Genomic DNA, 22,744 nt, shown 5'->3' with positions numbered 1-22,744 from the left:
AGTGACCTAAAAAACCTCAGTAAGGGAGTTGTAATTTTTTTTAAACTTATACTTAAAATGCATAGAACTGTTCCCATCTGTTCTAGCTATACCATCTTCAGCATGCTTCTAATTGCAGTACCAAAAACCAAAACCAACCTAACAAAAAAAAAGACTATTTCCTTGCAAAAGCAGCTATTCGTTGAAGATCACAATGGAATCCATTGGTTTACATACAAAAGGACTCTTTCCAAATGGTTCTAGGTGTTTTCTCCTCACTACAAATTATAAAATTACATGAAACAGCATATGATATGGTGTCACTGAACTACAGAAAATTCTATGTTGGAAGCAGCTCATCAACAAAGTGCTGCTAAAGCTAGGTGGAAATCCACAGTGAAAGCAGAGCTATTAACATTTTTCAGAGTTGTAAATTTTTTCCCCATTAACTACTGTAACAACCTCAGATTGAATAAGTCAAGCCTTTCCTGCCTTTTATTTCTTACTGTGAAAAGAGGTAGCTCTCATCCCACATGTTTAAGTAGATAATGCTTAATGTAGATACACCCGAGTATTTCATTATATATTTTTATGCAAACTGAACTCCCTTCAGTAGCAGTAAATGATTAAATTTATGACAGGTTTCAGAGTAGCAGCCGTGTTAGTCTATATTTGCAAAAAGAAAAGGAGGACTTGTGGCACCCTAGAGACTAACAAATTTATCTGAGCATAAGCTTTCGTGAGCTACAGCTCACTTCATCGGATGCATCGTCCGATGAAATGAGCTGTAACTCACGAAAGCTTATGCTCAAATAAATTGATTAAATTTATGTGACCACTATCCGTTGGAAACAGTTTCTTAAATCTGGTTGAGAAGCATTTGAAGAGCAGCATAGAATACAATGAGCCACAAGGTAGAAAAGCTAGAATGGAATTCACGGGTCCTTTAAGCTCCAGAAGATATAACCCGGTGGGCTCCCAGGGAACAGCCTCACAAGATCAGTCCCAGAAAACATCTATTAGACTCTCAGATTATCCAAAAAATGAACATGAAGCCCAGTGGGTTTGCCTACTTTCATGCAAAATAACCTGAACAGATGGAACTCCGCCACAAGGCCAATAAACTAAACTTCTAATTCTTGTGAACTATAAAAACAAATGCCTTTTAATCTGCCAAAATGTTTCTCTGGGGTACAGTTTATGTGGTATGACAACCTGACATAACTGCTTAAAAGGACCGATTTGGTTAAGAAACGAGAAATAGAACACACTAAGCACTGATATATTAATAATGGGGGAATATTTTATCTATGTTAAATGTGTATAAGTCAGAGCTTGGAAGAATCATACAAACAAACCATCATGTTTACAAGTCAAGTGTTAGTCATGGGTGTGCATGTAGCTGGTGTTGCACGGTATTCTAGGGTTGCCAACTTTCTATCTGCAGAATACTGAACACCCTTGCCTTGTGCCTTCCCCGAGGCCATGTCCCTGCCCCACCCTTTTTCTGAATCCCTGGCCCCTTCCTACTCCCTCCCTCTCCTCCATCCTCGCTCACTTGCTTATTTTCACTGGGCTGGGGCAGGGGGTTGGGGCTCTGACTGGGGATGCAGGCTCTTGGATGGGGCTGGAGATGAAGAGTTCAGGGTGTGGGAGGGGGCTCTGGGCTGGGGGAAGAAGGGGGGCTCTGGGAGGGAGTGTGAGTGTGGGATGGCGCTCAGGGATGGGGCATAGGAGGGGGTGAGGTGTGCGGGCTCCAGGTGGCTCCCGGAAGCGGCGACATTTCTCTCTGGAACTACGGAGCCGGCGGTCCAGGCAGGGGCAGTTCGCAGAGCCCCCCTGGCCACCCCTATACCTAGGAGCCAGAGGGAAATTCTGGCCGCTTTCCAGGAACCATGCTGCAGGCGGCCAATCAGACTTTTAACAGCCTGGTCAGCGGTGATGACTGGAGCTGCCCAAGTCCCTTTTCAACCGGGCATTCTGGTTTGACGCCTGACAGCCCTTTAGCATATGTACTAGATATGCTAAACATTCATATGCCTCTTCACGCTTCGGCCACCATTACAGAGGACATGCTTCCATGCTGATGACGCTCGTTAAAAAAATAATGCATTAATTAAATTTGTGACTGAACTCCTTGGGGGAGAATTGTATGTCTCCTGCTCAGTGGTTTACCGGCATTCTGCCACACATTTCATATTGTGGCAGTCTCAGATAACAATCCAGCACATGTTTGCTTTAAGAACACTTTCATTGCAGATCTGACAAAATGCAAAGATGGTACCAATGTGAGATTTCTAAAGATAGCCATAGCACTCAACCCAAGGTTTAAGAATCTGAAGTGCCTTTCAAAATCTGAGAGGGACGAGGTGTGGAACGTTGTCAGGAGTCTTACTGAGCAACACTCCAATGTAGAAACTACAGCACCTGAACCACCAAAAAGAAAATCAACCTCTGCTGATGGCATCTGACTCAGATGATGAAAATGATCATCATCAGTCTGCACTGCTTTGGATCGTTATCAAGCAGAAATCATCAGCAGCATGGAAGCATGTCCTCTGGAATGGTGGTCAAAGCATTAAGGGTCATACGAATGTTTAACATATCTGGCACGTAAATGCCTTGCAACACCAGATACAACAGTGCCATGCGAACACTTTCAGGTGATGTTGTAAATCAGAAGCAGGCAGCATTATCTCCTGTAAATGTGAAAAACTTGTTTGTCTTAGCGATGAGCTAAGGAGGACTGTGTGGACTTGTAGGCTCTAAAGTTTTACAGTGTTTTGTTCTTGAGTGCAGTTATGTAAAAATAAATAAATAATTCTACAGTTGTAAATTGCACTTTCACAATTAAGAGATTGCACTATGGTATTTGTAAGAGGTGAAATGAAAAATACTCTCATCTGTTTTACAATGCAAATATTTGTAATAAAAATAATAATATAAAGTGAGCACTCTACACTTTGTATTATGTTGTCACTGAAAGCAATATATTTGAAAATGCAGAATAGAACAATAAATTGTATTCTATTATTCTTGAACAGTGTGATTAAAATTGTGATTAATCATTTTTTTAAATCTCGTGATTAATTTTTTTTTTATTGTTTGAGAGCCCTACTACATACATACTAACGATAACTATTAAGCTAAGATTTAAAACTGTTTACAACTATTTTATTTTACAAGTTATGATTTAGGCCACATGGGAGCTAGAAGAAACTGGAGAGGTGTTGACCCAGATTGCCTCTTATGCCCTCAGTTGGGAGCCTGAGGGAAGCTACTGCACATGTGTGGGTTAACGAACACTGCTTTGAAGAATTTCTGTACTTGGGCGCATGACATGCATGCATGCACGCATACTCATGTGTGGAATACATCTAGGGACCAGCATTAGAAGAAGAACCAAAAGTCACCATAAGCAACACAACTGAATGCTGTTACAATTTTTATAGTGTACTGCTGAATGATGTTACTCTACACAACGAGCTGAGAAGTCATATCAACAAAGTCAGTTCATCATTTGGCAGACTGTTAGGCAGAGTCTGGAAGCAACATGGTAGTAAGCTTCAAACCAAGCTACTAATAAAGTAGTCATGCTTGTTGTATGCGTGTGAGACCTAGCCCTATTTCAGGCATCGCATTAGGCTTCTAGATAAGTTCCATATATGAGGTGTGCGCGCCATACTTTGCATCAAATGGAAGGATAAAGTTACCAATAAGATTCTGGAACACAGTCACTTCACAGGAACTGAAGCCATGCTTATTGCATCAGTTATGCTGGGCTGGTCGTGTGTTGAGGATGGACAACATCAGAATGCCAAAGCAGTTGCTGTATGGTGAACTGAAAGTGGGCAACCACAAACGAGGCAGCCAGAAGAAATGCTTCAAGGACACACTGAAGCATAACTTGAAACACTGCAACATTGACACTGACAACTGTGAGTCATCAGCGACAGACGGATGTTGATGAGCAGTAGTCAACGATAGGGTTACCCAGTTTGAGATTAACCACTGTATGGATCTTGTGAGAGAGGATGAATCGTAAACAGCAGCAGACTGAGGCCTTGTCTACAGTACCGGGGAAAGTTGACCTAAATTACACTACTCCAGCTATGTGAATAACGTAGCTGGAGTCGACGTAGTGTAGGTCGACTTACCACAGTGTCTATACCATGCTGTGTCGATGAGAGACGCTCTCCCATCGACTTACCTTACTTTTCTCATTCCGATGGAGTACCAGAGTCGACCGGAGAGTACTTTGCGGTCGATTTAGCAGGTCTTCACTAGACCACTACATTGATCCCCGCTGCATCACTTGCAGTAGCATCGATCCCTGATAAGTATTGACCTGGCCTCAGCAGTCACAGTTTATAATTCCTTCCTTGACATCCAACTATCTATGAACTTCATGCGGAAAAGACTGCCACGCATGCATTGGTCTTTTTAGTCACAACTGTACTCACAAAATGTAAAACCATTATCAGTGTGCCATCTTTGATTACGAAGGGTGATAACAACATGGGGAACAAATATTTGATAGTGAGCTCTTCAGGCTAGCAGAGAAAGGTATAACACGATCTAATATATGGAATATGAAGCTATACAAGTTCAGATTGGAAATAAGGCGTACATTTTTTTTAATGGTGAGAGTGATTAACCATTGGAGGAATTTACCAAGGGTCATGATGGATTCTCCATTACAGGCAATTTTAAAATCAAGACTGAATGTTCTTCTAAAAGATCTGATCTAGGAATTATTCTGGGGAAGTTCTAGGGCCTGTGCTATACAGGAGATCAGACTAGACGATCAGAACAGTCCCTTCTGGCCTTGGAATATACAAATAATCCCCAAAACAAATAGCCCCTCACCATAATACATACCTCATTCACCGCCTGCACTAATTCACACAACTCTCCCAGCACAACAATACAACAAGCACACACAACAACCCTAAACATACACAGCTCCTCCTAGTAGCACACACTAACACACTCAAATCAATACAACTACCCACACAACAACACAACCAGCACACACAAAATAACCCCAAACATCACTCTGAAGATTATAATGTTGAAGCGATGAAAACAGCTACAAGTATGGTTGAAAGCTCTTTTTGTTTAGACCATCACCAAGTTCAATCATCACTGGCATTTGTGGTCTGTTACCATCCAATTCTGAAGCCATTTTCGCCCCCCCCCTTTTTTTTTAAAGGCACAACTTTATGAATTATACCCACGTGACAGCAAAAGGCTTTCAGCTACAAGTTATTTACATTAAAGTAGTACTCCAAACACCTGACTGTGCTAAGCATCGTACAGAGTAAAAGACTGTAATCGGAGATTGTATTGTAATGCATGTGCACATGAAACAAAGTTTTATATTTGTGAGGATGGCCTTATTATTACTCACAAATGATGAAGCTATTATTGAATTATGCAGGCAACCCTAAAGAAGTGCCAGGAAAGCCTTTGCAACCCAGCACACCATCAATTATTCTCCAACAATCCATACATTCTACAGAAAATGTTATAGAGAGTTTTAAATGTTTAGTGAGTTTTGTATCCCTCTGCCTATAAAGTCAGGATGACTCTGTATCATGAATCCACCTGTACCGTATGAAGAAAATTCATAAATACTAGAAGACTTATCTAAAATAGATTTTACATATACATGGGTGTTGTAGTTTTAAGATGAGACAACTCTGCATCTTAAAGGGCTATAAGCTACCTTTTGGAAAGCTGGGAAACTCTCCAACCAAATGGTACAAAATGTATCAGTTCCTTGCCCTGAAAATTCATAATACGTTGGAGATTAAGACCCTGATTTTGAAAAGCACTTAAGTATGTGCTTAACTTTAAGAATCTGTTTAAATCCATCCCTATCCAGCAAAACACATAGGCACATGTTTACATTAAGTGATTTTTTTTTTGTTTGTGAGTAGTAAGATGGGTTAGTAGGCAGAGTATAAATGACATTTTCAAAGGTGCATCACAAATGACCTTATTGTTTGGCTATCACTAACAAGTAAAAAGAAAAGGAGTACTAGTGGCACCTTAGAGACTAACCAATTTATTTGAGCATAAGCTTTTGTGAGCTACAGCTCACTTCATCGGATGCTCACTAGTACTCCTTTTCTTTTTGCGAATACAGACTAACACGGCTGCTACTCTGAAACTAACAAGTAAGTGGAGTTTGCATGCCACTACAGAAGCACTGTGAAGATTCCTCTCCTGGAGGTGATGATTTTGGAATTCTTAGCTACAGGAATTCTTCGCCTGTCTCACAGTAAGAGTACAAACCCAAGATGTCATTACATCTTGTACCTTTGGAAAAATAATATTTTTTAAAAAATATATCACACAGAAATTGATCTTTCTGCAATTTCAAGAGTAACCATCTGATTTTAGAATTTAGCAAACTGGAGGGAAAATGGGTACTAGGCTGCCAAATGTCAGAACAACTATTATACAAGCAGCACTAGAGACAGGAAGCAATATTCACTTTGACACAACTGTTTGGATTCAGACTATTCTGATCAGCTGTTCAGTCTTCTAAGGGCATGGATTAATCTCTGAACTCTACAGCTGAAAATAATGTTCTGCATTTGAAATAGCCAGATTCATCTTCTTTCTGCACACTTGTTATTTTCCTTCTTCTTCATAGAACAAAGTAATTTTGATAAAAACAAAGTGATAAGCTTGAAGGAGTGAAAGCATCGTAAAGTGGCGCTTCCCTGTGCCAATTTGTTGCTTACAAAAGACTCAAACATGCTGTTTAAATGCTCAGGAAAGTAACCACCTTCTCAAAATGTCAGCAACCATTACATTTTTGGGGTGTTGTCCTAGAGGAAGGTTCTTAAGAGGAATAGTTGCAAGTAAGCTTTATTGTGTCTGAAGCATATTTTTCCCCTGAGGTCAAACCATTGGTTGGACTAATAATTTTTGACATCTTGCCTATCATGTTATGAAATTCTTCAGAGAAATACAATATTGGTCAGATTCCTTCCAAGGTAAGATGTCAAGAATAATTATAACAACAAAGGAGCAATCCTCAGAAAAATTTGCATTTCAGATTTGAAACATTACCAGAAGAAACTCTAGAAAGGAGACAACCCTACCTATTTCTTGCATCACTTTTGACAGCTCAGTTTACCACGAAGAAGCAAACCAATGACAGAAGTTGCAAATCATATACTGTAGGCAGAGTAATGAAAGAGTAAAGAAATTAGTAGTACCCTAACAGGAGCAGGACGGCAGGAGGTACCATGAGCTGAAGGAAAGGACAAAAGGATCTCAATAATAGTAACCCCAAGCATTATCCATTAATCTGCCTCAACAGTAATGTCCATCTTGCTTTAGAGAGACACAGTGACTGAGATAATATATTTTATTGCACCAGCTTTTGCTGCTGAGAGAGACAAGCTTTCAAGCTTACACAGAGTTCTTCTTTAGTTCTGGGAAATGTACGCAGTGTGTCACAGCTAAATACAAGGTGGAACAGAGTGTATAGAATAAGGAGTTAACACATATTTCAAGGGACCATTCAATCATAGAATATCAGGGTTGGAAGAGACCTCAGGAGGTCATCTAGTCCAACCCCCTGTTCAAAGCAGGGCCAATCCCCAACTAAATCATCCCAGCCAGGGCTTTGTCAAGACTGACCTTAAAAATATCTAAGGAAGGTGAAGAGGCCCATTAACACCTCTCCAGTCATAGGGTGAGGGAGGAAAAAGGTAAAAAAGAAAAGAAGGCGGGGGGGGGGGGTTTAAGTGGGTTACAGATGGTTGCAATAAGCTATAAATCCAGTCTCTCTGTTCAGTCCGTGATTTTTAATATCTAACAAAGTTATGAATTTAAGCTCCCAGGCTCATCTTTTGAAACACACCAAGAAATCTGTTATCTACAGCCAGTCACTCGAGTACCACAGAATATACTCCATGGAGAAATTCCGGGATACACACCATAACACACTTAAAACTGCCTTCATCAAACAAGGACATGTCATCGAAGTAGAAGATCGCCTCATGGAACAGGCCACCTAAGTATCCCAAGAAAACTTGTTTCAATACAGAAATAAAAACCACTCCGACCACACATCCCTAGTTGTCACTTACCACCCCACACGGGAACCTATACAGAAGGAATCTCCCTTCAGACCAGAACCCACCAATTCAAAGTGGCACCAGACCCTGCCAGAACAACAGATGCAAAACCTGTAGACATATCTTCACAGCTACAATGTTCAACACACCTTTCAAGGTTCATGGGTCCTATACATGCCTATCCCAACTTGTGGTGTACCTCATCCAATGCACTAAATGCCCCCAACAATAATACAAGACAATCATTACGCTCTCAAATGAACTCACACAGAAAAACAATAAACAACAAAAACACCACACCATGGGTGGGTGAACACTTTTCACAAAGTGATCACTCCATTTCTGATCTTTCAATACTCATCCTCAAAGGAAACCTGCATAACACCTACAAAAGACAAGCCTGGAAGCTTAAAATCCTAACTTTACTAGACACTAAAAATCATGGAGTGACTAGACATACTGGATTTATGGCTTATTACAACAATCTAGAACCCACTTAACTCCCCTCCCCTGCCCCCAACCTTTTCCCTTATGACTAGAGAGGTGTAATGCATCACTTCATCTTGAATGGTCCCTTGAAATCTGTGTTAACTACTTATGCTAAACAATCTGTTCTACCTTGTATTTAGCTGTGATACTGAGTACATTTCCCAAACCCGAAGAAGAGCTCTGTATAAGCTCAAAATCTTTTCTGTCTCACCACCAAAAGTTGGTCCAATAAAAGATATTACCTCAGCCATTTTGTCTTGCTAAGGGGAGTACTTTTCAAACATTGCTGTGGTTCAGTTTCATATACAGACTATGTAGCACCTTTATCACCGCACAGCGGATAAAGCTGCTTGAGAGCATTCTAGATGAATATGATGGTTGCTCACTCTAAAGCAGCAATAGCTTTACAGATTTCTTTTTGGATACTTAACACTTAATACAGTATAGCCTACCTCTTACAGCCAAGGTACACAAAGACACACACAAGCAAAAGCAACCTCTGTAGAACTGTAAAAACACATATGACTGTTGAGAAGGGTCGATGGCCCTAACTCCACAAACCCTTAGGCATGCATTTAAGTGCTTTCCTGAAGTGGGTTTATGTTCTGAACTGTGGGAACGGCCTTGAAAACGGTTACCTGTCTCTGCAAAATTATCTATGTATGAATTATTATATTAAAATTATGATTCCCTCCCCTGCCCCTCTTTGTTAACAACATTTTTGCCAGATAAGGGAATTTAATGGCTGGACAGGTTGAACGTAGTTATTGGGATCAAGCATTTGTGCTGGATGTTTACATAGAAAAGGCTTAGTGTAAATCTAGGCATTATTACTGTTTTGGATTTCAGGCCAAATTCTTAGCTGATGCAAATTAACACTCAATGGAGCCACGCTGATTTATACCAACTGAGAATCTTGCCCTCTGGTTTCACTGCCAACGTAAAAACAAAATCTTGAAGCTGCTTTCCAAATTATCCAGATTATTTAAATTTATGGCCAAACCAGCTTCTGAAACAAATCCCGCACACTGAGTTGCTTATCTAACCACGACTCAAAGGTTTTCCCCTCCTATATTTAGCCCAAGTTGCAGATTTCAGTTTTACTTATCTATGAGGCATTTATATTTTTCTAAAATATTTATTGTAATGTTGAAATTAATACATTAACAATTTTGAGACATTAAGAGACATTTGTGACTAGTTCAAATTTGATTCATCTATGTTTATACAGTGCTTTGCCAATATAGGGCCAAGAAAGACTTACACTGGCTTCTGTGGTCACTTTGGATCAGGTCTATAAAGCTCTCTAAAAGTGCCAACTATCATTATTGTAGGTAAAATGTACACTTTTCTGTGCTAGAAATGTATATTGGAATAACAGTGCAGCCTACATGGATTGTGAGACACAAGTCATTGTCTACAATGCCGAAGAAATTGGGTTATATCACGGCAAACACAAACCATGTTATATACTATTGCTTTTTGACAGATTTCCATTTAAAGGATTTAAAAAAAAAATCTATTTTCTCTTTCAAAGTTTTTTGACATTACCTTGATTTAAGTGAGTTCAAGATACAGAGGGGGCTAGCTGCAAGGCAATGCATCAACAGAAATAATGTTGTTAACTAATCATTTAAAATAACATTGACTTCGTTTTTAAATCAATTATTTCTGAGCTACCTAGAAATAACTGGTCCAACAGACGGGTTTCAGTACACCAGAGGCCTCCAGCTTTCTACATGGCTAGAACTAGTAGGGGAGCTTTCAGCATGGCCTATGAAAGGCCCCAGCCCCCCAAATCTAACCTCAACAATACCCGAGTAGTATCTCTGCTTGGACAGTTTGAGACTATGACAATTGCATGTCCATCCCACCTCCTGGGCCTGTCCAACTTCCTCCTCCCCTCCATTCTCCCATCTCTTTCCTCACTTCACCTTCCCTACCCCAGCAACCTCATCTCCTCCTTTTTCCTCATTCTCTGTTTTCACCCCATCATCCCCACCAAAATTACACCAGATGAATTTGCATGCCAACTTGCACCCTGACCTCTTGTTTATATGCTGTACCTCTTTTCCCTAATATATTTTTAATGTTTGGGCTTTTTAGGCAGAAAGCTTTTTGGGATGGGAGTGGAAACTGTCTTTCTACATGTTTGCATAGCACATAGCACAACATGATCTTGATCCCAACTGGGACCATGGGGCATCAGTGTAAACAGGGTGACTATTACTTCTAATGTGAATATCACAAATATTTGTCTCTGTCACATATCAAATTCCTTGCTTCAGGCTAAAACTTGAAGATGTCAGGAAGGAATTTTTCACAGCCCGCGTTTAGAGTATTGCATATATCTAGCTAAGTGCACTGTGTTTTTTGTCTTGCCTCCCCAACATATATTTGACTAGCACAGCAGGAAAGGATATCTTATTACATGGATCAGTGGTCTCAGCTGGTATGGCAAACAATGTGTTTTGTTCTTACAATTTTCCACATATTTCAAATATTAACATATACAAAGGTTACCATGGATATAAGCTGAAGAAGGGGAATTGGAGAACCTGACCTGGAAAACAGCTACAATTGTATGCATGTGTGGCAAATATATTCTAACGTTGTTAGGACTTTCTGGTTAAGTCTTCTCAGGAGGAAAATAACCTGGCAGTGGCTATGGCTTTTCAAAAGAAAAGAAAAATATACAAAAGTAAAAATCAAGTGGAAAAAGATGACTTGTTTCATCCACACAATCAATATCAATAAACGTGTTGTGACAAAGTTCCTCCTCTGCCTTGGTGAGTCCTGTGCTTATTGGCGGATTTGCTCACCTCAGAGGTTCACGGCAGCCCTCAGTTTGGCCACTTTCGTGGCTCAAATCTGCCATTCACTCAGTTTCCCCATGCTGGCCAGTGATGAGGATAAGGGAAGAAGAACAATCCCCGCAGTCTCTGCTGATCCACTTAGTGGATCGGGGAACAGGCCAGAGACCTTCCCCTCTGGTGGAACCCACAGTCCAGGTCAACTCCTCCAGTATCAAGTAGGGAGTTGGGGGGATGGAGGGAACCCAGGCCTGCCCTCTAGTCCGTGTTCCAGTCCAGGGCCCTTTGGATTGCAGCTGTCTACAGTGGCTCCTGTAACAGTTGCGTGACAGCTACAACTCCCTGGGCTACTTCCCCATGGCCTCCTCCTAACACCTTCTTTATTCTCACCACAGAACCTTCCTCCTCATGTCTGATAATGCTTGTACTTCTCAGTCTTCCAGTAGTATGCCTTCTCACTCTCAGCTTCTTGCACCTCTTGCTCCCAGCTCCTCACAAGCCCACCACAAACTGAAGTGAGCTCCTTTTTAAACCCAGGTGCCCTGATTAGCTTGCCTATCTTAATTGATTCTAGCAGCTTTTTGATTGGCTGCTGGTGTTCTAATCAGCCTGTCTGCCTTAATTGTTTCCAGAAAGTTCCTGATTGTTCTGGAACCTTCCTTGTTACCTTACCCAGGGGAAAGGGACCTACTTAACCTGGGGCTAATATATCTGCCTTCTATCACTCTCCTTTAGCTATCTGGCCTGACTCTGTCACAGTGTACAATGTTAACTACTCCCTTCCACACAGACACTTATCATTTGATGAAAAAGAGAAGGCAATACAGAGCTCCTTGTCCTCATTACAGTGTAAGGTAAAAAATCTTTCCTTGAAACTAGGGAAACTTGACATAAGTTGGCTTATGTCAGACCTGGAACACAGTACAGAGAAAACCAAGAACTGAGGTATGTGAAAATATGATACAAGAAAATGAGACTGTAACCAAACACTGACTTTAAAACAAGATTCTTTTTTAGAGCAAAAATTAGAAATTCAGGAGAAGAAATTGCATATCCAAAATGTTCCAATTTTAGCAATCCCTGTTGAAGAGGAAGGAACTTTTCTTACATTATGCATTTGCAAATTAATCCTGCAACTGCTAAGACTTAACATTATGGATGGCTAAAGGAAGGCATCTTAAACCAGATCCTCCAGGGCACGAACATGCTAAGCACCATTGATTTCAATGAAAGTTAGGCACCTAAAATACCTTTGAAGATCTGGACTCCTGTTACTAGTATGGGGTGACTGCAAATAAAACAATGCAATGTTAGGATGAGCTTGACTATGCCAAGACTTATGATTAAGCATAAGTATGCCCAGCAAGAAGTAGAGCTGATGTCAACTGATCTAAGAACTGGTGTGACGGCTGTTACCTTCGCTGACATACTGAGCACACAACAGGGGACTTCCAAGTTCCAGAGCTAAAAGCATGCTACAGCTTGAGATAATAAGCCAACACATTCTAGCAGGGGTTGTAATAGACTCAAGCCCTCCGAGAACTGGGCACAGAGGGGGGACCTGTAGCACACACAGCAGCACTTAATAAAAGTATCAGGCCAGATCTTGGTAAATGTGACTCTTGTGGTTTCATGAAATGTTTTATTGTGTTAAAAGTTATATCACACCAAAGGAGGAACAATTACTTCCTTCAGTTCCTCTCAATTTGCAAATGAATCTTATAGGAAAATTCTGCCAATTTAAGCAAAAGTTGATTTTTTTTCTAATTGCCATGCGGGCTGCAGAGGAAGCACTTAAATCAGGTGATGGTGCTTCTCCACATGATGGGCCCAGCAGCACTGCAAATTGCTTTTATATGGGAGGAGGAAGGAGAAAAAAGGTTTTGGCACAGATTATAGATAAATGTGAAACATACGCTAATGTAAGGATATTAATTATGAGCTGGGATATTTTACTCTTATGAAACTGACAAAGCTCAGACACGAATTTGGGGAGTATACAATTCCTTAATGACTTCTATGTGAAACATAAAATGGCCATAGAGGCACACTCTGTTGCAGAAAGTTGATTTAGCATTGACCCAAGCCACATCGATATATGAAGAGCCAATCAAAGAATTGAAATGTAGACGCCGATTTCAAGTGACTTGACAAAGAAAGAAAAGCTAGTCTATATGGCATCATTTCAAAAAGACTGAAACTAGATGTAAAAGAAAACAATGAGCAATTACAAGAAAAAGGTTAAAAGACGTTATTGATTAGATGAGGTCACATAAGCCAAGAAGTTATCCAAGAGTTGGCTGAATATGCCAAAATGCAACTTCCCCCCCAAAACTATGTCGTACAGCAAAAGCCAAAAGCATCTTCATGACTGGAGAACTGCACAGAAATATCACATCTCTCTGTAGGTTCAGTGTCTGCAGCACAAACTGCTTCACTTTGGCAAATATAGCTATTTGTTAGCGTCAGAGTTCTGGACTGTAAATTGGATAGTGAAATATAATCCAATGTTATCCCAAGGAAAATATAAAAATGATAGTTAAGGAAAGGGTACTGAAATATAAAGTAAACCTTGTTTCATATGTGGGATATAAAATACTAGCAGAAGGACAAGTTATTATTATAACTTGTTTAAAGGTTGGTAAACAGACCTCATTTGTTGAGTACTGGAAAGGAAACCCACCTCCATATGGAATACCCCAGAGAATATTAATGGCAACAGTCATAGAATTAACAGATACATGCATTCATAAGCAGAAAGGAAAAAGCAGGAGGTAAAATAAAGATTAAACAGTTTAAACATTTTGAAATATTTACATTTTAATATTTAATAAAAGTTGTTAAAATGCAGGGAATTAAGCCATTTGAAAGTCATTACTGCAGTGCTGCCTTCAGTTTTTTGAGTTTAAAGGTTGATTTTCTTTTAAAATGTTTTCAGGTTTTGTGCGTAAAACATGCAGCTGTGAACACAAAATGCATAATTGTACATGCAATTTCTGCTGGTTTACTTTGCAGTTCTGTGCACAGTTACTTATTTTGTATATGCAACATGTTTTTTCTGAATCACAGATATAATTTTCAAAATTAGGTCTCAGCCAGCCAGTTAACTGCTAGGGAAGATGAGACAGGAAAAATGAGGATGTAAAGAGAAAACTAATTACAGAATATGGAAAAAACCAGAACTGACTTAACAAAACTGTGATATAACATGAATATCAGCTTTCCTCAGCGTAGTTTCATTTATATAGCTACAGTATCTGGCATGCTAATTTACCAGCCCAATCCTACCATTAAAGTTTACAAAATTAATGAACTGAAATGTAATGTAACTCATGGCTATACCGCATGATAATGAACCACTAATGCTACTCAGTATCATTTGAATTCTGCTAATAGAGATGTACAACATGCAAGGGGATGTTATGCTAATAAGCCCACCTACTGCAGTAATGGAAAACAACCAAAATTTATCTAATGCTTTCTCACTCTGAGGATCCCCATAGGGTTCATGCATCAATATAAGAAATGAATGAATGAAGGTCAGATTCAAACCTGAATTTTGTTCTTTGGGTTGTATATTCAAGGTATAGATGTTTGAACAGTTGTACTTAAGATGCAAATCCAAACACTATATCCTTTATTTTTGGTGAGTTGAGAGTTCACACAGGTCACATATCATCAAATAAAAAAGCAAACTTTAGAAAACAAAAACACCAAAAATTATACTACCATCCTCGTACCAGGAAAATAAGAGGTTACTCACCTTGTGCAAAAACTGTGATTCTTTCAGATGTTTCCCCCCCTATGGGTATTCCCCTTCAGGTGCACATATGCCTCTTGAGCACTTGATTGGATACTTTCCAATTAGCAGTGTCCATTTGGCCCACATATGCACCTTATAACTCCTCATGCTGGACACCAAATTACATAGGGATGCACAGGCGAACTGCTCTCAGTTCCTTCTCCACCCGAACATCCCATAAAGAACTGTCCAAAGCACAGGGGAAGAAGGGTGGGTAATTGAATACCCATCCAGGCACACATCTCAAAAAACTGCAGTTACTGCATGAGATGAGTAATCTCTTCTTTGAGTACTTTCCCTATGGGTGCTCCACTTCAGGTGGCTTCCGAGCAGTATCCGAGGGAGAAGGGAGCTTCATAATTGAGTCTAGAACTGACATTAAGTGCTTGGTACTGCAGTACTATCAGATCTGGCAGCATGGATCAATGCACAATGTTTAGAAAATGCATGTATTGATGTCCATATAGCAGCCCTACATAACTCAGACACTGCCATGTTCTTGAATAATGCTGCAAATGTTGCTTGTGAACAAGTACAATGTGCTATTGCCTTTCGGTGGATGAACACTGGCTGCATCATAACAAGTGGTAATACACCCAGATATCCATCTCAACAGTCTCTGAACAGAGATTGTGGCCCCTTTGAATCTATCTGCGAAGAAGATGAAAAGTTCAGGTGAACTTTCAAAATTGTTTCATACTATCTAAGTACAAAGATATGAAAACAGTTCTCTTGCAGACAGTTATGTGGTTTTGGAAAAAACACTGGTAGATTAATAGATTGGTTAAGAGGAAATTCTGACAGTCTCTTAGGTAAGAATTTAGGGTGCAGGCGTAAAGAGAGTTTGTCGTTGAAGAACAGTGTAAAGGAGGCGGTGGATGGGATCTGCCATCAAGGCTCCAAACTCCCCGACCCTACAGGCCAATGTGATGGCTACTAAAAAAAGCCATCTTAATAGACAAATGGAGCAGAGAGCAGATTGCCATTGGTTCGAATGGAGATCTCATAAGGTATTTTAGTACTAGGCTGTAGTCTCTAATCTGGGGGCAGAGAGTCCCCAAACATTTAATAAACCAAGATGACATAGGGTGAGCAAATGTGGAGAACCCTTTACTAGGGAATGAAAGGCTGATATTGTGGCCAAATGGACCTTAATTGAACTGACAACCTTATTTCTTTAGATCCAACAGGTAATCCAGGATGATTGAGAATGGCACAGCTTCAGGCAGACACCACCAATGGAAGAATCTTTTCATTTCTTCAGGTAAGTAATACGGGTTGACTCCTTTCCACTGTTTAGAGCAGTAGGATCCTAATCCTGTGAACCATGGAGGAACCACAACCTGAAGTGGAGAACCTGGAAGTGGGGGTGAAGGACATGACCCACATCCTAGGAGAGGAGATAAGGACTGGTCAGAAGCTTGAACAGTCATTGAACACATAGATGAAACAGGTAAGGGTACCAAGCATGTACCAAGGACACCAGGTTGGTACTATAAGGGTAACTTGGCTTTGTCCTGCCTGAATTTATCACCCTTAGTATTAGTGGTATTGGGGGAAATGTATAAAACAGACCCTTCTTCCAAGACAGAAGACAGGTATCTCCCAAAGAGTGGTGCCCCAGATCCCTCTTGAGAAGAATAGAGGGCACTTCTTGTTCCTGGAGGTGGCGAAGAGATCCACTTCTGGAAGTATCCCTCTCTGAAATATATTGTGGAGAATTTGAGAGTCTAGCTTCCATTCATAGTCCTGCAAGAAGTCACTGCTGAGAATATCGGCTGTGGTGTTCCGATTTTCATGACAGGGGTGATGTCATGGTAGGCATCTACCATTGACCACCCAAATAGGAGAAGGAGTGGAGGAGGCTGTGATGGGTTCGGTTACAGAGACCCCATTGGGACTGTCACCTGATGTGCTGAAACTACCTCTGAGCCAGTTTTCTTTGCCAGCTTGGGACTTTAGAACCTTGTCTTGTAGGGCCAGATACACTAGCCTGCTGCAACGCAGACCCAGGGTCTGAACCACACCCCCAAAGATGAAGACTAAACTGAAAACAGCTCAGCATGTACTCCTGTCTCTAGCACCCAGACATCCAGTTCCCAATGGGATCCAAACCCCAAATAAATCCCTTTTACTCTGTATAAAGCTTATACAGAGTAAATTCATAAATTGTCCACCCTCTATAACACTGATAGAGTGATATGCCCAGCTGTTTGCTCCCCCAGGTATTAATGACTTACTCTGGGTTTATTAATAAACAAAACTGATTGTACTACGTATAACAAGTAGGATTTAAGTGGTTTCAAGTAATAACAGACAAAGTAAGTTACCAAGCAAAATAAAACAAAACTAGGGGGGGAAGGATAGCTCAGTGGTTTGAGCATTGGCCTGCTAAACCCAGGGTTGTGAGTTCAATCCTTGAGGGGGCCATTTAGGAATCTCGGGCAAAAATTGGGGATTGGACTAGATGACCTTCTGAGGTCCCTTCCAACCCCGATATTCTATGATTCTATGATTTCCTGAAATTTGGATCTAATGAGCTAATGCACCAGCTCCATAGTTTCATGGCTTGTTGATACAGAACATGCAGGATATATTGTCTTTCATGACCCAGACTGATTTCCACCGATGAAAGGTAGGAAATGAAAGCAGGCGTTCCTGACTTCCCTGAGTTCTAACAGATTGATGTGGAAATTGTTTTCCTGAGGCATCCATCTGTCCTGAGTCATGAGGTCATTGACATGAGCTCCCCATCCCAACAGTGATGTGTGTCTTGTCATAGTTACTCATGGAGCGGAGCGACAGAAATAAATGCCTTCACAGACACTGAGTTGATCTTTCCACCACTCACTCGGAGAGGAACTGTCATAGGCCTGTCCATGGAGCTTCTGTCTGTAGAATAGGTTGTTCTGAGCCAACCCAAGAAACAGCAGTTGAAGATGCATATATCTTTCCCCACCAGGGATTGTAACGTAGCCTTAGAGTCCTTTAGCGTGTACAAGGACTCATCCGGGGTCTCCAAGAAAAGCTTATGACCACTGAAGGGGAACAGTGTTCTAGTCTTCTTTCAGAAACCTTGAGAGTTGGAGTCATGACACCCTGCATGTAACTACAGCGGTTGAGATGGACCTTGCAGCAGCAGCAGCATCCAAGGATGCTTGAAGAGTGGCTCTGGCCAATAATTGATCCCCTGAAATGATGGACTGGATAACCCTAAACAAACTATTTTAGAAACTGTAAACAAGATAGCTAAGGCATGCTCAAGGTGAACATGTTAAGGCTCTGTCTCAGGCCAAGATGGTTGAGAAGGGCAGTTCATCTGTGCATCCCTATATAGCCTTGGCATTCAGCACAAAGACACAGAGCACATGCATGGGCTGAACAGACACTGCTAACAAAATCTCTGATCAAGGGTTCAAGAGGCGCATGCACACTGAAGTGGAGCACCTATAAGGACACTATGCAAAGAATTACCAATTATTTTAGTTAAATTTCACAGAAAACACCTCGTAGAAACAGCCTTAATTGAGAATCCCATGACTACTTACATCAGTAAGAAGATGCACAGTTGTGGAAATTAATGATGGTTAGTTACTGCAAGGGGACTTTTCACATTGCTTTTTGGGGTGTCCTTATAAAAAATAAGCTAATTTTTTTCATTTCTCAGCAATGATCTAATTAAAAAATCCAAATAAATATTATGAATTCAGAGGAAAGGCTGGCATACTTCCAAACCAGATTTTGATAAAGTAGGCCAACTACTGGGCCTGGACAAATTTATCATGTACTTTGAAAAATACTGAAGTTTATTATGAGTACACAAATGTTTATAATGCAGTAGTAGCAAAGTGTATCCATCTAATCTAACAACGCCTCTTCCATGCAAATGCTTATGTATATTGTAGGTTTCTTCAATACTGTACATTTGTTTTACAAAAGAGAAATCTATCTATATTAGGACTATATATTGCCACCCCTTACCTGAGAGCCTTCCCTGTAAAATCAATAACAAGAGCAAAGTCCCTAGTGGATTTCATGGAGAAATGCAGCAACACAAGCCATGGTAGAGTCTATACCAAAAGGAGGCAGCCTATTTAGGTGTCAAAGACTGTGCAAAAAAAAAACTAGACTAATGCAAAAATAATCTACTGGAAACAGTTAGTAAATCAGCACTCACAGGTATACAATACTCCACCATTGGGTAATTTAATTTATGGCCCTTAGCTGTACGGCCAGAAAAGAAACAGCTCTGGCAGACATCATAGTTGAAATGTTTCAGGCTCCGGTACCTGTGGAGATATTAAGCAGAGTGATTAAGTCATTTACCGGAGCTTCCTAAATTTAAGTTCTATTATTTGCTTGCTATTAAATCTCATAAGGTAAATTAGCTTACTTTCTCTCTCTTTTGTGTTCTTAAAAAAGTGGAGAGGAAGTTGCTCTTTGAAATGGTGACAGCTCATTTGACTTGGATGCTCTGTAACAACAGCAGTGCAAGGGGGACACTGAGTTTGTGAAGCTAAGCTTAGAAACCACCATGTTTGTCTTTATAGATTAAATTGTGGGAGCATGGCTCATCTGCCTGATGTGGTGAAGTCACATCAGTTTCATAGCGAACAGCAGACCAGAGAGTGATGCTGCCAGCATCACGTCCAGCTGCCTTTGATTGTCCTAACCCAATAGATCAGGTACCCATTTTGCAGCTGGATGAACTGGAGGTGGCCTTTCCATGTGAGATCAAGCAAGGTTTGAATCCACGATCTACCACCGAGCCACTGCATCTCTATAATACCGCCTGATATAAGACACATGTTTCAGCATACTGCTTCAGGATATAGCCCCATGTCTGTGTATCTATGACATGACACCTCGGAACAGAAAACCTTGCAGAACATGAATTCATATGCGGGGAGTAGAGGTTGGCTCTGGGAGGTATAATGTGAAAAAACAGAGTTTATAATTCTACACTTTAAATCCACTTTTAAAACTCATGGTTGCTTGAACACATTTTTACAAAAATGTGCCTCAGCAATCCTTCTGTGAACATCCTCAATTTACCACCTTCCTGTGCATGGTAGAAATCTTTCCCTGCGTAGCAGCACAGCACAGAAACAACAGTTAGTAGAGACAGAAAAACACAGCAGTATTGCAGGGTTAGATTTAGGATCTGTGTAGAGCAAGGGCTGATGCATAAACTGCACCTCTCTAGAATACAGGAAGACACCTCTGACCCATAATTTCTCCCCCCCACCCCGTCTTCTTGCTTAAGGGGATCATATTTGCTATTGACCTATACTAGCAGCAAATTTCAGTGCCCCCCTCTACCCAATACCAACTCAGCTGCACTGCCCAGCAAATGTGGTGGTGAAGCTAAGGGTGCACAGCACGCACTCACTCCTGTATGCCTAGACCTAAGATCCAGGTAGCCCATATAGAAGTGTAAGGGGGTTCTTACCCTTATACCTCTGGGCAGGTGTGCAGCCTGGCTCAGATCTAGCCCCAGTTAGAGAGAGCAAATAAAAACAACCCCTCTAAAATATGCTGCATGTATTTAAACTGCACTTGCACATATGCCCTGGTATGTCTTGATTTCAGCTATCAGAACCCAGCAGGGGCTGCTTATGAGTGAGCCAATTTAAGCTTGCTTTGTGTGGCTTTGGTCTACAGAAGCCATGATGTTTTGTTGGAGGGATTTAACATTGTTTTCTTTTTTACTTCTATCTCAATTCTCGGAAGACTTCCAGCCCCACAATTTGCCAGAAGTTAAGGCTGTAGCAGAAAGGTTGCATTATCTTTTGGCCCAGGTCCCAAGAAATTAAAAGGAGTAGTGGAGCTGGAATCTGTGCTGTTATGATTTTAGGGTAGTGACTTCCAGTAGCTAAAGCAGATTTAACTAAAAATGCTGAGTTACTGTGTACCAACATGTGAGAGAAAAACAGAATTATCCTCTAAGGAACTTTATGCAGTAGAAACTAGAATGGCTGACAATGTGAGCACAAGGGCTCACCTTCTAGTTTACGTCTTATGTTCCTGAAAGGTCATGCTTCAGGGCTTTAGCCAAACACCTACATGGGTCGGGAAGGGATTCTCCCCTTACATTCCTTGTATTCTGGTGGGGAAAGGGTTTGCTCTCCTTCCTCTGAAGCATGGCTGGAGATGGGACATGGGATGGAGGTGGCCAGGGCTCTGAGGCGTCACTGAGCATCCCCTCTTTCAGATGCTTGACTGGCTGTTTATTGCTCACATGCTCAAGGTCTCTCTGATTGCCATATGTGGGGTTGGGAAGGGATTTTCCCCCAGGTCAGATTGGCAGGGACCTTGGGGATTTTTTTGTCTTCCTCTGCAATGTGAGAGTGCAGGTCGCTTGTCAAGATTATCTGTGTATATTGCACTTAATCATTCCCCTGCCATTGCAAGGGGCTCAGGAATTGGTGCGCCTCAGTCCCTCCTATTCTCTCCCTGTGGCACATAACAGCCTAGTCTCCTTTGGCCTATAATACATGCGTCTAATTTCAGTTGCTGGGTTTAGTGCTCAGGTGGTGTTGGTGGCCTGTGATATAAGAAGTCAGCCTAGGTGATCTGGTGGTTCCTTCTGGCCTTAAACTCTATGACTCTGACTCCACTCCCATGTGGGTGTCCAGGTCTTTGGGAGGGAGGGGCTCTTGCCCCTCTAGGGGAGTCTGAGCTACCTCCCTCATATGAGGTGTGATATGGGGCCTTGCCTTACCCCGCTGGGGGTATCTGGTACTGCGCCTGGTATGTATGCAAATAATTCCCACTGGCTACCACCAGATTCAGATGAACAGAGGGAAGGTGGGGTAGGCAACCTTTGTTTTTTTATTATTAGCGTTAGAATGGACTCCTATGGGGAGTGTGAAGGGGTTGTAAAAGAAGATGAATGGAGCATACATTTCAGCAACTGTCAGGTTGGCAGAATAAAGGTATGTGTGGTAATGGGGCATACTGGGGCACTGCTGAAAGAGGGAGTGGCATTTCATGGCTTTCAGGCATTTGAATTTTGCTCAACTCAACGTTCATCAAGTGACCTTAATGCTGCATTAATGTAGTTTTTTTGTCTTTGAACAGTATATACCTTTCTTACAACTAACAGCTCAGAAAGACTAAAAGGCATTAGCTCTCAGGAAGACCAATGAAGCCCAACAAACTTTGGGTTAATAGGCCAAGCCATTTTGGAGACATGATGTCCAAAAAAAATTAGGGATTTTTTCAGAAAGTCAACAACAGGGAATTTTAAAAGAACACCGCCTTATGCATCCTGGCCACAAAATTTAAAAGCCTCTACTCTGATTTTTTCCAAAGTTCCCAAGTGAAAAAATAAAGGTATACTGGGATGAGATGTGATGTGAAATTTATGAGGAATTGGTTTCTATTTTGGGAAAGTTGTGGGGGTGGTGCTGAAAACTGAGCTCATAAAGGGAATTTCAAACTTCAACTATTGAGCCACTACCTCATTTCAAACATTTTGATCTCATAGAGTAGTATAGGATAGTATATATATCTATAGTATAGTATAGTCATAGTATAACCTTTCCTAAAGC

General features: G+C 41.0%; 1 protein-coding gene across 3 annotated transcripts in view; it reads right to left on the bottom strand.

Moving 5' to 3' along the window:
- Positions 1-22,744, bottom strand: part of UTRN (utrophin) — a 594,030-nt gene that overhangs the window by 56,949 nt on the left and 514,337 nt on the right. For all 3 annotated transcript variants that reach the window (XM_074948548.1, XM_074948550.1, XM_074948549.1), the window contains one exon: positions 19,366-19,477. In XM_074948548.1, coding sequence (XP_074804649.1) covers positions 19,366-19,477 — 112 coding nt within the window. The remainder of the gene's footprint in view (positions 1-19,365; positions 19,478-22,744) is intronic.

Source organism: Natator depressus, chromosome 3 (assembly GCF_965152275.1).
Source record: "Natator depressus isolate rNatDep1 chromosome 3, rNatDep2.hap1, whole genome shotgun sequence".
Taxonomy (NCBI): domain Eukaryota; kingdom Metazoa; phylum Chordata; order Testudines; family Cheloniidae; genus Natator; species Natator depressus.
The sequence above is the reverse complement of the archived record's forward strand: the minus strand, read 5'-3'. Positions and strand labels throughout refer to the sequence as shown.